General features: G+C 36.8%; 1 protein-coding gene and 1 long non-coding RNA gene across 6 annotated transcripts in view; one reads left to right on the forward strand and one right to left on the reverse strand.

The window, feature by feature from the left end:
* The window catches only part of LOC128888490 (uncharacterized), a 47,050-nt gene extending 44,129 nt beyond the window's left edge, over positions 1-2,921 (reverse strand). For all 3 annotated transcript variants that reach the window (XR_008460265.1, XR_008460267.1, XR_008460266.1), the window contains exon 1: positions 2,833-2,921. This is a non-coding gene — a long non-coding RNA (uncharacterized LOC128888490). The remainder of the gene's footprint in view (positions 1-2,832) is intronic.
* Positions 1-12,638, forward strand: part of LOC128888480 (klarsicht protein-like) — a 71,275-nt gene extending 58,637 nt beyond the window's left edge. For 2 of the 3 annotated variants that reach the window (XM_054145355.1, XM_054145357.1), the window contains exon 14: positions 1,989-12,638. In XM_054145355.1, coding sequence (XP_054001330.1) covers positions 1,989-2,280 — 292 coding nt within the window. In that variant the 3' untranslated portion in view covers positions 2,281-12,638. The remainder of the gene's footprint in view (positions 1-1,988) is intronic. The other variant, XM_054145358.1, reaches the window with a different exon arrangement.
* Positions 12,639-12,886: the final 248 nt, after the last annotated feature.

Raw genomic sequence — 12,886 nt, forward strand, 5'->3', positions numbered from 1 at the left:
GCAACCCAGAAATACATTCGGGGTAAACGCACGGAAGCGCAGTTTTTAATTTATTCAGGCGTCTGAAGACGCCACGACTTCGGAGGGAATAAAGAACGACCTCCTCGGCTCGCATTCCATTTGCATAACGTCGAAATGAGAAGCAAAGAATGAAGGCGTCTATTTAGACGCGGGGACAAGAGCTCGTTCGTTCATAGTTCTACTCCCATAACGCGTCCACTCATTTGAATATAAGAAGCTGGCTGTGAATGAACGCGCCCCCGGCTCTGTCAAGTCTATCCCCATGAAAAACCGCGTTAAACATTTTCAACTGTACTGCAACTTCGCGATGGCTATTCAAAATTAACCCGTTTGTAACATAACGACTAATTATAATATATGTAACGAATAACACTTTACATTTCTACGCTCTTCGAAACGTGCTAAACTTAGTTTCATATTTCAGCAACGAAACTTAACGCCATGCGGGTACGGTGAATATTTCTGTGTCGTTTATGACGAGTAGATTAGTTCTGTACCTTCATGTTTTTTTATACACGTTTAAAAATTAAAATACGTTCGTCGAAATATATATATATGTACAAACTCTGAAATTGATAAATACTCGAAATACTTAAAATATATAGAGTTTGAAATGGACGAACGATTTTGCGAGTAATTGTAATCATTGCAGAGCAATTACCGAAGCATTCAATATGTTCACGATTTGTCGTGGTATTCCTGAATTAATATTTCCAGGAGCAGAACATTGCGATTAGAAACAGAATGCGGTCTTAAAACGTACGGTTCTTCATTTTATTTTCCCCTCCAACGCGGATTCGTTTCGTGACCCGCTCTTTCAATCGCAATTACTCCCGAATTCCCATTATCACCGGGGCCCGCCTTATTTAACTTTGTTTGAAGGATGCCTTTTTATAGTCGCATTTAATCACTGCTCGTCGACGACGGGTAATAGGTTTAGTTTTCGCGGGCAAAGAATGCCAGCCATATTGCATCATAAAAGAAGCTGTAAAAAAGCTCGTCGCCCCTTTCTCGCGACCAAGTTATCGTACTTTTCTTTTTTTTCTCGAGTTCATCTCTCTAGAAATATGTTTAGTTGCATCACTTATCTAAAATAAAAATCTATAACATACTGGCTTCTAAATAAATAACAAGAAAGAAAAGTTATAGACTTTAACCCGTCGATACCGAGAGTATTGCCTTTTTTAATTGTCTTTGTACGTGTTCTGTATCAAATTTTGAGTATGCAGTGCGCTCTAACGTCATCTAAGGGATGTAACAAAAGTATAGTGATGCTACCTAGACAGTTAGTTAGCTTTAGATGTAATTTAACGAATTTAAATTATACGAATTTAGTTATTGAATTATTCGATGTACATTGAATAAGCTGACAATAATTCCTGCAATTGTATTTTCGTTTAAATTTAAAGTGATCGAGAGTATTAATAAACGAAGTTTAAAATATGATGAAACGGTTCGGTATTGTAGAAAATATGTTGAATGTTACTTTACATCAGAAGTTCCAAGTTGCGAAGATGCACCCCTGACTTGGTTATCCCCGGAACTTACGTTTTGCTCATTTCGTGGTCCTACTTCCACCCGTGGGATCCTATAAATTAATTTGTTTGATTACCGGGATAGCTTCAAGTTTTAGGGTAAGGAGAAGTTTGTCGTTGGTCTGTTTTAGTATTAATTTAATCTCGAACACGGAAACCATTCTAATTATCATTCAAACAGTCTGAATATCTCTTTGATCGCACGAACCTGGTTTACTTCTGTCGTTTCTTTCTTTTTACATTTTTCTTTTTTTAATAACGATTAAGATATCGAAGCAAATGCCTTGCGAATTGTCTGCACAACAAAATTCGTCCCATAGAAAGTTAAAATAAAAATGTCTCATTGTACCGAGTGGTTACTAAACGAAGAATGAAATTCATCCCTGTACCATACCGTAGATAAAACGCGATCTTCCTTTATCGTGTTCGCAGCAAGCGCAAAAAGGCCAGTTCCACGGAGATGGCGAAAGGTGGATCCAAGAAGATCGTGCCGGTCGCGAAGAAGAGCGGCGCAACCGATGGAGGAGATCCAGATTACGAGCCAGAGCTGCCCCACAGTTGGGTCTGGCGCATCCTGAGGGCTGCGCTGCCCTTTCAGCTGGCCCTGGTCGCCCTCTTCTGCGCCGCCTGTCTGCTCGAGCCTCACTGCTGCGAGGCGACCAACACTCTGAATCTTTCGCTCACCCCTCAGCTGCGTTACGTCAGAGGACCGCCGCCTGTGTGAAAACCACGTCACGCGTGGCATAATTTGGTAAATCATAGCGTGCATCATCCCGCGCCTCGATACTCCGGAGGAGTGTGAACACGTTCAGGCGAACCGATCGATCCCTCAGTCACAAAGCGCGATTCGAGCTGGAGAACAGCCTCGACCTAGCGTCCGCTGACCAGGTCACCGTTCGACAATAAGAGCGCACGATTTTCGAAAAAATTGTTCGATAAAATTGTTTCGAGAAAGTCTCGAAAACGCTGCCAATGCGCTTGTAATTGCAATTATTGGGTTGATGAACGAGGGGGAGTTTTATTATACTCTGTTGATTTCTTCTGATGGCAATAGCGATAGATTGAATTTTTTAACACCTTACGAACCGCTGATACGAGATTCGGTATTCATATTTTGGGGAGCATTAATGAGGTTTTGACAGAAAGAACACTTTAGTTGAACTTTAACTAGTTTGTTCGATTGCCAGCATATTATTGTACGTGTTCATTTTATATACGTATACACCTTTGGATATTTGTGCAATGATACCTGAATACAATAAAATTGAAGTCTTACCCTTCCAGAGGAAATTCACTAGCTCTCCACCAATCAAGACAGCTGCTCAAGGGGAAGGGGTCTTCGTTGGTGCATGAGTTGGTTTCACCTAGAAGGCAAAGAAATAATGTTGTAGAGTGTACATATCACAAAGAAGTTAGATTATAGCGGAGGCAGAAAATATTGGTGAATCGAGGACACTTTTCGCAACTGTTTATCACATGATACGCGATACTTTTATACTATATCATTTCGATTCAATATTTGAGAGGCGAGTGGATATGTACCTTCTGGTTTTTGGCTTGATTGATTCTCAAACGCGATTGGTACAAGCTCATGGAACATAGAAGGGATTTAAGTAATTTAGTGGGGAGAACAAAATAGTTGGGAGGAGATCTCTCCATGATCTTTAGCAACCAATATTTTCTGCCTCGAGTACTGATAGGTTTTCAATGTAATTATACGTACTAGGAGACTTATGAACTGAAAATTTGATACTTTTATATTTTGTAGCGAAGAAACTCGAAACAAGTTGCATACATTCAAAGTATAGTATACATTCAAAGAAGAAAAACATATTTTATGCATATATTTTGTAGTATCTGATGGCAGAAAAATATTTTTGATAAAAGGTATGGGTATTGCTTCTCATATTCAAAACAAACATTATAGCATATATAGTTCAAGCAAATATATCATAATTTACTAATGTAATAAACGTTGCGACATTCGATTCAGATCCTCTTCAATAGCAAATATTAATTATGAATGGGTTGCATACATATTTGATTGCCTGATGTACTTCGTGCTAAATTTATTCATAGTTACTTTACATTCTTTTCAGTTTTATAATTAATCTTGTTATACTGAGGGTAACCCAAGTCGAAGGTTAAATGCTTATGAAATAAATAATCCAATGTTTGTTTTGACGAAAGAAACACTGAAAGAGAAATACTGAATTAGGGTACCACAATGGGATTCAATGGATTCTGATATTCCTTCGCGTGTTTACACCGATTTACTTGAAACACGATAGAGTGGAAACTACAACTTTGAAAGAATCCTATGACTGTAGCTTTAATGAAATGCACACGAGTTTATTATTTACAGCGCATCATTTTAATACTGCTACTTTTGTAAGAAAAAATAATAACTACAAACTACCTGACGGCACAAACAATAGAGACAAGTAGTGGGATCGTCGATGCACGAAAAATTAATTGTGGTACTCTAAGGTTAATATTTGTAACGGTCTGACTTTTTTTTTTATTATCAGTCAGGTTTTATACTCAAACTATACACGCTATTTATAAATCAAAACTTTTCAAACTTTCTCATTTTCTCAAATTTAGCAATATCATCCTTTCATCTACGAGAATTCGTACTTCAGCGGTTCTTAAGGTGATTACAACATATTGTTACTAATTTTGAGCGGTAATACAGATTCAATAGAATTCTGAATACTTTCCCGAAGAACAAGTTTCTTCGTATCTCAAAGCACAAACACATACATCAATCAACCCCCAAATTCGAGTGACTTCGATTAGAAGAATCACTTTTACCAAATTGCATCTAAACGCACCGTTAATTTCTAAATCACCGTGGCGCGATCCCCGATCTCGTCTAATTTACAACGCATTGGCAACCGTACACTGCCGTTAGAATATTTTTCAAAGCCACCGTTTGTCAATATCACTGGCTCAAAGACGCGACGCGACAGGAGACGTTCCTGTTTCGCGCTCGGTGAAATTTTAGACTGCTTTAAAGATGCAACGAATTTGCGTTTCGCGAGAAAAGTGCGCTCGATTGAAGTTGCGATTAAGCGTAAACGTAACGAAACGAAAACAAAAAAAAAAAAGAAAAAGAAAAGGAAAGAATGAAAGACGCAAAACGAGTGACTGAGCCGCGACTAATGGTCGCGAACAATGAGCACTACGTCAAAAAAAAGAAAAAAAGAAAAACGTAAACGATGCCGCAAAGATGCATTGTTTTTTTTTTTATACGTTTTTACAAGGTAATATTTATGAGTGTAAAATCGTAGAAGCGACGCGTGGTAAGTATAGTTCGTGTTCTTAGTATACCTACTGTACCCGTGTTCGCAACACGAAGCCACACGGATGGTCATTGGTTCTTCGAGCCAAGCAACGTCGAAACCTCGTCAGAACACGCGAACTCGTACTTCCGGATGGAACGATACGAGAATATCGACAGATAAGGTTAACGAAGTATTTATAAAGAGGAAACTTTATCTTTCCCAGTGGATTTGCAGGCGGTAATTATTTATTCTGCGAGGTCACGAGGTTTCGAGGATGTTCGAAGCACCGAAACGATGTGGCATCCTTTGTTATATAGTATAAATATTTATTTATATATGTTGCAAGTTATATATATATATATATACATATTATTGTTCGTAATTTAACGTCGATTCAGAGAGGTGACATTTTTATTTTTTTTTTTTCTCGCGAGAAGAGAAACAGACCAGATAGATAACGACGAGTTTGTCGCTGACAGATGAAAGTATTTCCGAATGTATGAACACTTTTCAACAACTATATACATATATATATATCCATGCATGCGATGTTAAACGACAGTAATACCATCATTTTATTGTTTTCAGTGAGTTTGTTTGTTTGTTTGTTTTTTTTTTTTTTTTTTTTATATAATTTTGTAAAGATGATTGCAGCCTGCAATGGCTAAACGACGTTGTACGCATTTAATGCTACCGTGGGAGAACGACAGAACCTTAGTAGACGAGATTCTGCGTGGAAGCGGATTAATATTCGTGCAGAATATGCACAAGAGAAAGTTGGTCTCGTTATGATACGACGAGGTACTTACAGCTTCGTACGTGTAAAATTTCAAAAGAAGAAATGGTAGCAGAGTGAGAGAAGACGCACGTAATATTTCCAACGTGACGGTCGATTAAGGTTTAGCAGAATGGAGTTTCTGCTAAATGGAGTTCTTTCGTGAACAGATCTCAAAAGTTCCCTTTTCGGTTACCTTGTTAATCGAAGGGCCTCTCAGATCGGAAAGAAACTTAAATAGGTGGACATCAGTTTCCTCGATTCTAAAGAAAACACGACTTTCTCGGCTGAGACGGTTACAGTTTCTATTTTCTTTGGAATTCTAGAAAATGGTGTTCCGTAAACGACGAGAACGGAGTCCTATCGCGAGAGGCGTTGCTTCTTCGCAAACACAAAGTTTCGACGAACAAACGAAACGAATCTTTTTGAAGTTCCTCTCGAATTTCACACATTCTATTAACAAACCGAGTGATTCAAGTGTCGCATAATATTTATTCCTCGCGAGCTCGACGGAAACCACGAATAGACGATCCGTCGTGAATTTACTAACGAGGAAATCGAGAGTTCGACGAGACGTGTGACGATTATCGTGACTTCTTGACGAGATCATGCGTCACGCTGCGGGCTAAATGTACAAGAACGTGTACAGCGCGCTGCGAAAAGATAGAAAATTTGAGAAAGAGACGATTTTCTTAGCGAAAGAAAGAAAATTTGAGAAAGAGACGATTTTCTTAGCGAAAGAAAGAAAATTTGAGAAAGAGACGATTTTCTTAGCGAAAGAAAAGTGGGAGTGTGCAAAAGTTGCACGATCGAAGCGAATGATCTTCGAGGTAGGGGGCGATTTTTAACGAGCGTTCGAACACGAACGATACGAACGATTCTTCGAGAGAAATGTTCTCTGGTTCTTGCCATTCGAGCAAAGGATCTGTTGGAGTTCGAGAAAACCCATCGTATCCAAACGATTAACGAAATACTATGAAAAAATGATTTTTTTATACGTATATTGCTTCTAGTTAGTGCTTGGACTATTGAATTTCTACTTGTGTAATCGTATTTACGAGGAGTAACGACCGACGATATAATGCAGTTGACACTTACGTCGGAATTATCAATAATCGCGTGTTTTGTATTTTCGTTTCATCGCTTTGGACGTCGCTTGTCATCGTTTTTTGAGAGTTCTGAGTCAGTTACTCTCATTGAACTCTATTTTGTTACTTTGGTAGGTCTTCATTTTATTTTTTGGAAATTTTGGAAAGCTATAATATTTGAATTCAATGTTATTTGTGTTAATATTTTGGTCAAATTCGAGTTTACTATGGAACACTGTTATTTGATTGACAATCAACAGCTGCAAAATGGCTGTTTGGTTGAAAATCAATAACTTGTATTAAGATACCCAGTTGTAGATTCTTCAGAAATATTATTTTTACACTATCAAATTTGTCTTAATTATTTGACACATATTAGAACATTTAGAACTTAGAAGAAAAAAAATCACTCTTCAGAACGACACCAATTAGATTATTGTATGTATCAATATTGTCCACATATATCAATCATCTTTTAAATAACAGAATTATGTAACAGATTATATAAAAACTTCTAAAACACCTCACGATATATTACAACAATTTACATTCACATTTTCTTTCGATTTTTCATTTATACCATAAAAAGAAATAACTTAATTTGATTGTAATTTACCTTGACAATAATTTCTACTTTCAAGGAATAATTTACCGAAGAATCAAACTGTAAACAGATCAAATTAAATTGAATTTCAAGTTAGATACTGACTATCGCGACGATTCTCCAAGTGATTAATGTTAGATAGCAATAAGGTTGTGCACGCGTTCAAATATACAGTTTTCATGGACTTCCGATTGGTTCGATTGGAATGAAGTGTTTGCTTGGTTTGAAGATCCGGGCAGTGAAAAATGTCGATAGAAAATCGGTGACCAAAAAAAAAAAAATATATAAGGGCAAAGGTTTGGAATTTTATTTTTCTATACCGTAGAGAATATTATTTTTCATAATAACAGCGAGTAGTTTCATTCGCTGCCTATACGATAGGAATTTAGAGAGAAAGAAAGAGAAACAGAAATCTAGAAAAATGGGACATACAATTAATCGCTTTGTATCATAGTTCTTAAACGGTTACAAGAACAAGAATGGCCGATCGAGAGCTTACATCGAGCTCAGCAGTTCGTTTTTAATGTATGCAAAAGTTCAGCTACGTTTGCTCTGGTCGTGAATTCAATGAGAAAAAAATAATCCGTCATTGTATTTTCGCAATACTTGAAAGCCTTACAGTTAACGCAAAATAAAAATTAGTAGTGTAAATAGATGCGTTGAGAAAGTAGCGAACTAATCGCAAGATAAGTTCGGATAGTATATTTTCTAAATAAAGAAAAAGAAAAAAGGAAACAGAAGTTTATTGATTTTCGTAGAGGAGAACGAAATTAAAGAAGTCTATTTTGTGAGGTATTTTGTATGGGGTGGGAATTCGTAGAAGATAGGAAGCATATTCTTTCGATTTTCATCTTGGGACGAACACAAGTGTCTTATGCTTCAAAGTGAAACGCGATGGGCTCTATTTTTCAGTAAGCAATTCGACGGAAAACGTTTCGTATTAACGCAACAATTATTGGATGAAATCCATGATACTTATCAGATTTTCGAGCATTGCTTAATGGCGAACAGAGCGACTACTATCAGTCGATTCGAACTCTGTTGGCCACCGAATGTCACCAAGGAGTTATCCTCACCACTCTGTACCACAAGCACGGAGATTCATTATGCCAGGAATAGTAGAGCAGCAGAAATGGGCAAAATTCATATCTAAATTAACGTTTCGTATAATTTCTATCATTTGTTTGTTCAATAATAATTGCAACTTACGTTGAAGAGCTGACTTTCTTAATAATTACTCGATATATACCTTTTTAAGCTAAAGTTTGTTATTATTATTAATAGACGTAACTAGAGAATCAAACTTTATTTACAAAAATATGGGGCATACGTAATTACGAATGCAAGACATTTTGACCGTTGCAATCGAAACAATTTGCAAGTATCAATGAAGAAAATAATTGAGAAGAAGCGCATATTTAGAATTTTATGTTTTCTGCGATTTTTGAAAGAAGCTCTCCAATTATAAACTGTAATTATATTTCACGTTGAACGAATGTAAATTTACTCCGATAAATGTTCGATTGAATAAACTCTCTAAAGCGTTATCAGATAGACGTTCATTGTCTCAATGAAATTTTATTTGAATAATAAATGATTGGTAAAGCCAATTCATCGAAATTTATTCCTGACGTTTATTCTACCGAACATTTAAATTACTATTCGTTTCTATATTTGTTCCAGAATAAATATCTGTCAATTCTTTCATAAAAACTAGAGAAATATTTCCACGAGTTTCTGACGTCTTCCGGATAGTGGGGGTGACCTTCCGCGGCCAATCGATCTCGACGCGACTTTGCGAGGTTTTCTTTTAGTAAAATGACGAAAGGTTCGCGCGACGCGCCGCTCGCAGTCGCTAGATATGAAATTAGGAGTGCTTAGATATTTCGCACGATGCTTACTGTGTAAGCGTACACGTTTAACGAGTGTGTTATCGTGTTTAGCGTTAATATAAAACCTCTGTCGAGATGCTTCACGCGGTTCGTGGAATGCACAACGCGTTTCGCAGACTTCGGTTTTGTATTTCTGGAGACGTTTGTGCACGCCTGTGCGTTCTGGGCGTCTTAGACCGTATTTACGTTGACACCGAGAATCGAGAGCTTCGAATCAGCCCAAGCCGGAGCTGATCGAGCTGGAGAGCATAGTAACGTTCGTGATACCGCGTCGTATCGGACGATTGTGTCTTTTTGTATGATACTAGAAAAAAAGAAAAATAGAAAAAGTGGTAGAAAAAAAAAACGAAGATACGAAGGTGCGAAGAAGAAGAAGAATGATCGTTGAGGTCATCGAACGAATGTACCGAATGATCTGTACTTACGTGTTCTCGATCGCGACAGATAACGGTGACCATGCGTTGCATGTACGCATGCTAATACACGAAAACACAAACATATACACACAAGAAGAGCTTAAGAGTACAGAGTTTAAAATTTAAGCGCCGGTTGTATTCCCTACATACGCCTAATGATTTTTTTATTCTTGACATCTGCAAGAGGACCCTCTTCGGAGTCACTTGTGTTAGAGAGAGAACTTAAACGACGAAAATGGAGCGATTTTTCTTTCTTTTTTTGCTAAATGATCGATATGAGTGGTAATTATTCAGAGAAATTTAGAATTGATCTTCTGTTCATCTTTTCCGTTAGGATGAATGGATAAATGCATTTATAGCGTATATTAACGAGGAAACCAAGAGCAAGACGTATTTACATAAGTATTTCATAAATTAGTATAATAATATCGATAATATTTCATTTTGCATAAACGCATATAACTATTTTGCGTATGGTTTTCATATTAGCATACGCTATAAATTCACGTACCCTTCGGTGTACCACTTCAAGGTGTCCGTAATGTGTATCATTAAAATCTTATTTTATCCTTTTCAGTTTTCGAGACCTCGAAATCACTTTCTATGTGGGAAAGCTCATCTAACCTTTGTATTCAATGTGTCTCGATATTTAAACAAATATTATTTTTCCCTTTTAAATAAAGTATTTTCGAATACTTTGCATCGAAGTGTCGATTTTCAAGATTATCCCTGAGAAGGATAACAAATAAAATTTTAATCGAAACTACATTAATTAGAATTAATATTCTACGAAAGGAAGTGAAATTTACTTTAATTATCGTTCGCGAAAAAGTGCTTCATTTTCACCGCAATAAAGAGCATTATCGTGCACCTTGCGGGATCTATCGCGCGGCGTATTATTTTTTGAAAAGCCACAGACGCCTCTAACGTTGCCAGTTAGGCATCGGTTAAATAGAACGTTGCGCGCCAAGTTCCATGGTTTCACGAGTCTTTGGTTCATCGAATTTACGTTTTACACTCAATGTCTATGACTCGGCCGTTTGGCTCCACGAACGTTGAATGGAAAAACTGGACTCGACGAACACGAGGCTTGCCTCGCCAGCCTTATTTACCTATGATAATGTGTATAATGTACCTGAGAAATCAAAATATTACTTAGATACAGTAAAACGAGAGGTATCGTTACTTCTCTCTCCGTTGCATATTCACGCCTGTAATCGTAAATGATCGTGTCGTGCTTATACCAAGCTTGATTTGTCGCGAAATGTATTCACCTGCGTTGCTAATTTAGCAGCTACTTAGATATACGTTGCATGCGGTTTTTTTACTTTTAACGAAAATTATGATACTGTTAGGCGATGTGTAAACGTATTGATATGTATTTTGGGGGAAAAATCTATAAAAAGAAAAGAAAAGATACATTTACGGTTCGCCGACGAACGTTATTATCATAATAGTCGATATTTTTATGGAGGGCCGCAGTTTCTGGCGAAATTCACGACCAATTGAACGCGTGAATTTTATGCATACGCGACGTGTGCGAGTACGGGAAAATATATTCAAGAACTGATGCAGGATGTGCGTTTATGCAAAATAATACTAAAACAGTATTATCGGGAAGCAGAATCCTCCGGAAATTAATTAAAGTAGCTTCAATTTTTAATGATAATTCGTGAATAGCGAATATAAAATTTGTTAAATTCGATGCTTGAGAAATAAATTAAACATCCATAAATTAAAATGCAAAACAATATTACATAGTATTATTAGGAAATTAATTAAAGTAGCATCAATTTTTAATGGTAATTCGTGAATAGACGATATAAAATTTTTTAAATATATCAAGTGATTACATTAAAGATATGAGAACTAATTACATTGAATGCTTAAGAAATAAGTTAAAAAGCCATCACTGCTCTCCTTTTGATTGAATTACCAAATCGACTGACAAACTATTTACTTTCATACGTTTTGTACATGTTTCCCCGTATTAGTACACGCCGTAGATGCACAAAATTCGCAATCCAATTCCAAATCCCAATCAATTTTGCACGCTGTTGCGAATTTTCCAAAAAAGAAACTGCGGTCCATTTTGCGACAAAGCTATCGAACGTATACCATCGAAAGTACGATCGCCTGTTTGTATTGCGTCTGCTTAAAACTACAAGCGAAATCAACCCTCTGCGAACCTCTTTTTCATAGTATTACGAATCAGTATATTTTTGCATCGACGCCAAAAAGAAAATGTATGCTTACGTCGATTGAAGCACTTTTCATATCATAACGAAAAACAAGTTGATTCGCGGAAGATTGAACTCGATTGTGTCGATAAAGTTTCATTCGAACATCTCGAAGACGCTATTGTACTTTAAGTAGCGTGTATGCTTTACGTTTTATTTTACAGTTAGGCGCCGTAATGTCGGACGTAAACTTATTGGATGACGATGATCGTGTCTACGATCGATGCAACTGGTTTTTTCTTCTTTTTTTTTTGTTCAATGTTATCGTTAAGCCCATCCATGAATTTCGCCGGTGGTTCGTTCTGCCGTTTAATTTTGTAAACTTTGCGTCAGTTACTGCGCCGAAATGGATTGTCTCGCCCGCAAAGAAACACGTTCGTTTAAATTGCACTATAAATCACAGTTTCGTTACATTATTTCTTTATCTTTTTTTTTTTTTCCTTTATTTTGAAACGATCAGGTTTGGTTCATTTCGAAAAGCAATATCAAACAGACGTGTTTCCGCACGGTTACGTATCTCTTCCCATTTTTATATACTTATCGTTAATTTTATTTTGCTCAGACTCGTGCAATTTTGCCATTCACGATGTGCTCCGTTTCAGACACGCGCTCCATTCGCATAAAAAATTCACTTCATCGAATCATCATTCACATGTCATTGCGTCTATAATATCGTATACTTATATCCGATCAATAACGATAATATTTTCTACGATTACGGAGTATTCTAGTGTATTTTGGCACTATGGAGAAAATAAATTACAGTTTTGGACAACATTCTGTTTCAGTTTCTTTCGACGATGCCCCTCTAATCCTAATTTTCTGCGTTTCGGAGCTTGTAGACCGATTTCGAGATAATTAAAGGCACACCACTGCTAACAAGTTTGAAAATGCTGGACGCTTTTACGAAAATTCTAACGATCAATGGTAGAAATTTTTGCGTAACGAAGAACGCAAATTTGGCAGTCTTGATCGAACGTTTGTTAGTATTATCAAAATTCATTTTTATTCTGCACAGATTGATC

Source organism: Hylaeus anthracinus, unplaced genomic scaffold (assembly GCF_026225885.1).
Source record: "Hylaeus anthracinus isolate JK02 unplaced genomic scaffold, UHH_iyHylAnth1.0_haploid 11994, whole genome shotgun sequence".
Lineage (NCBI taxonomy): Eukaryota > Metazoa > Arthropoda > Insecta > Hymenoptera > Colletidae > Hylaeus > Hylaeus anthracinus.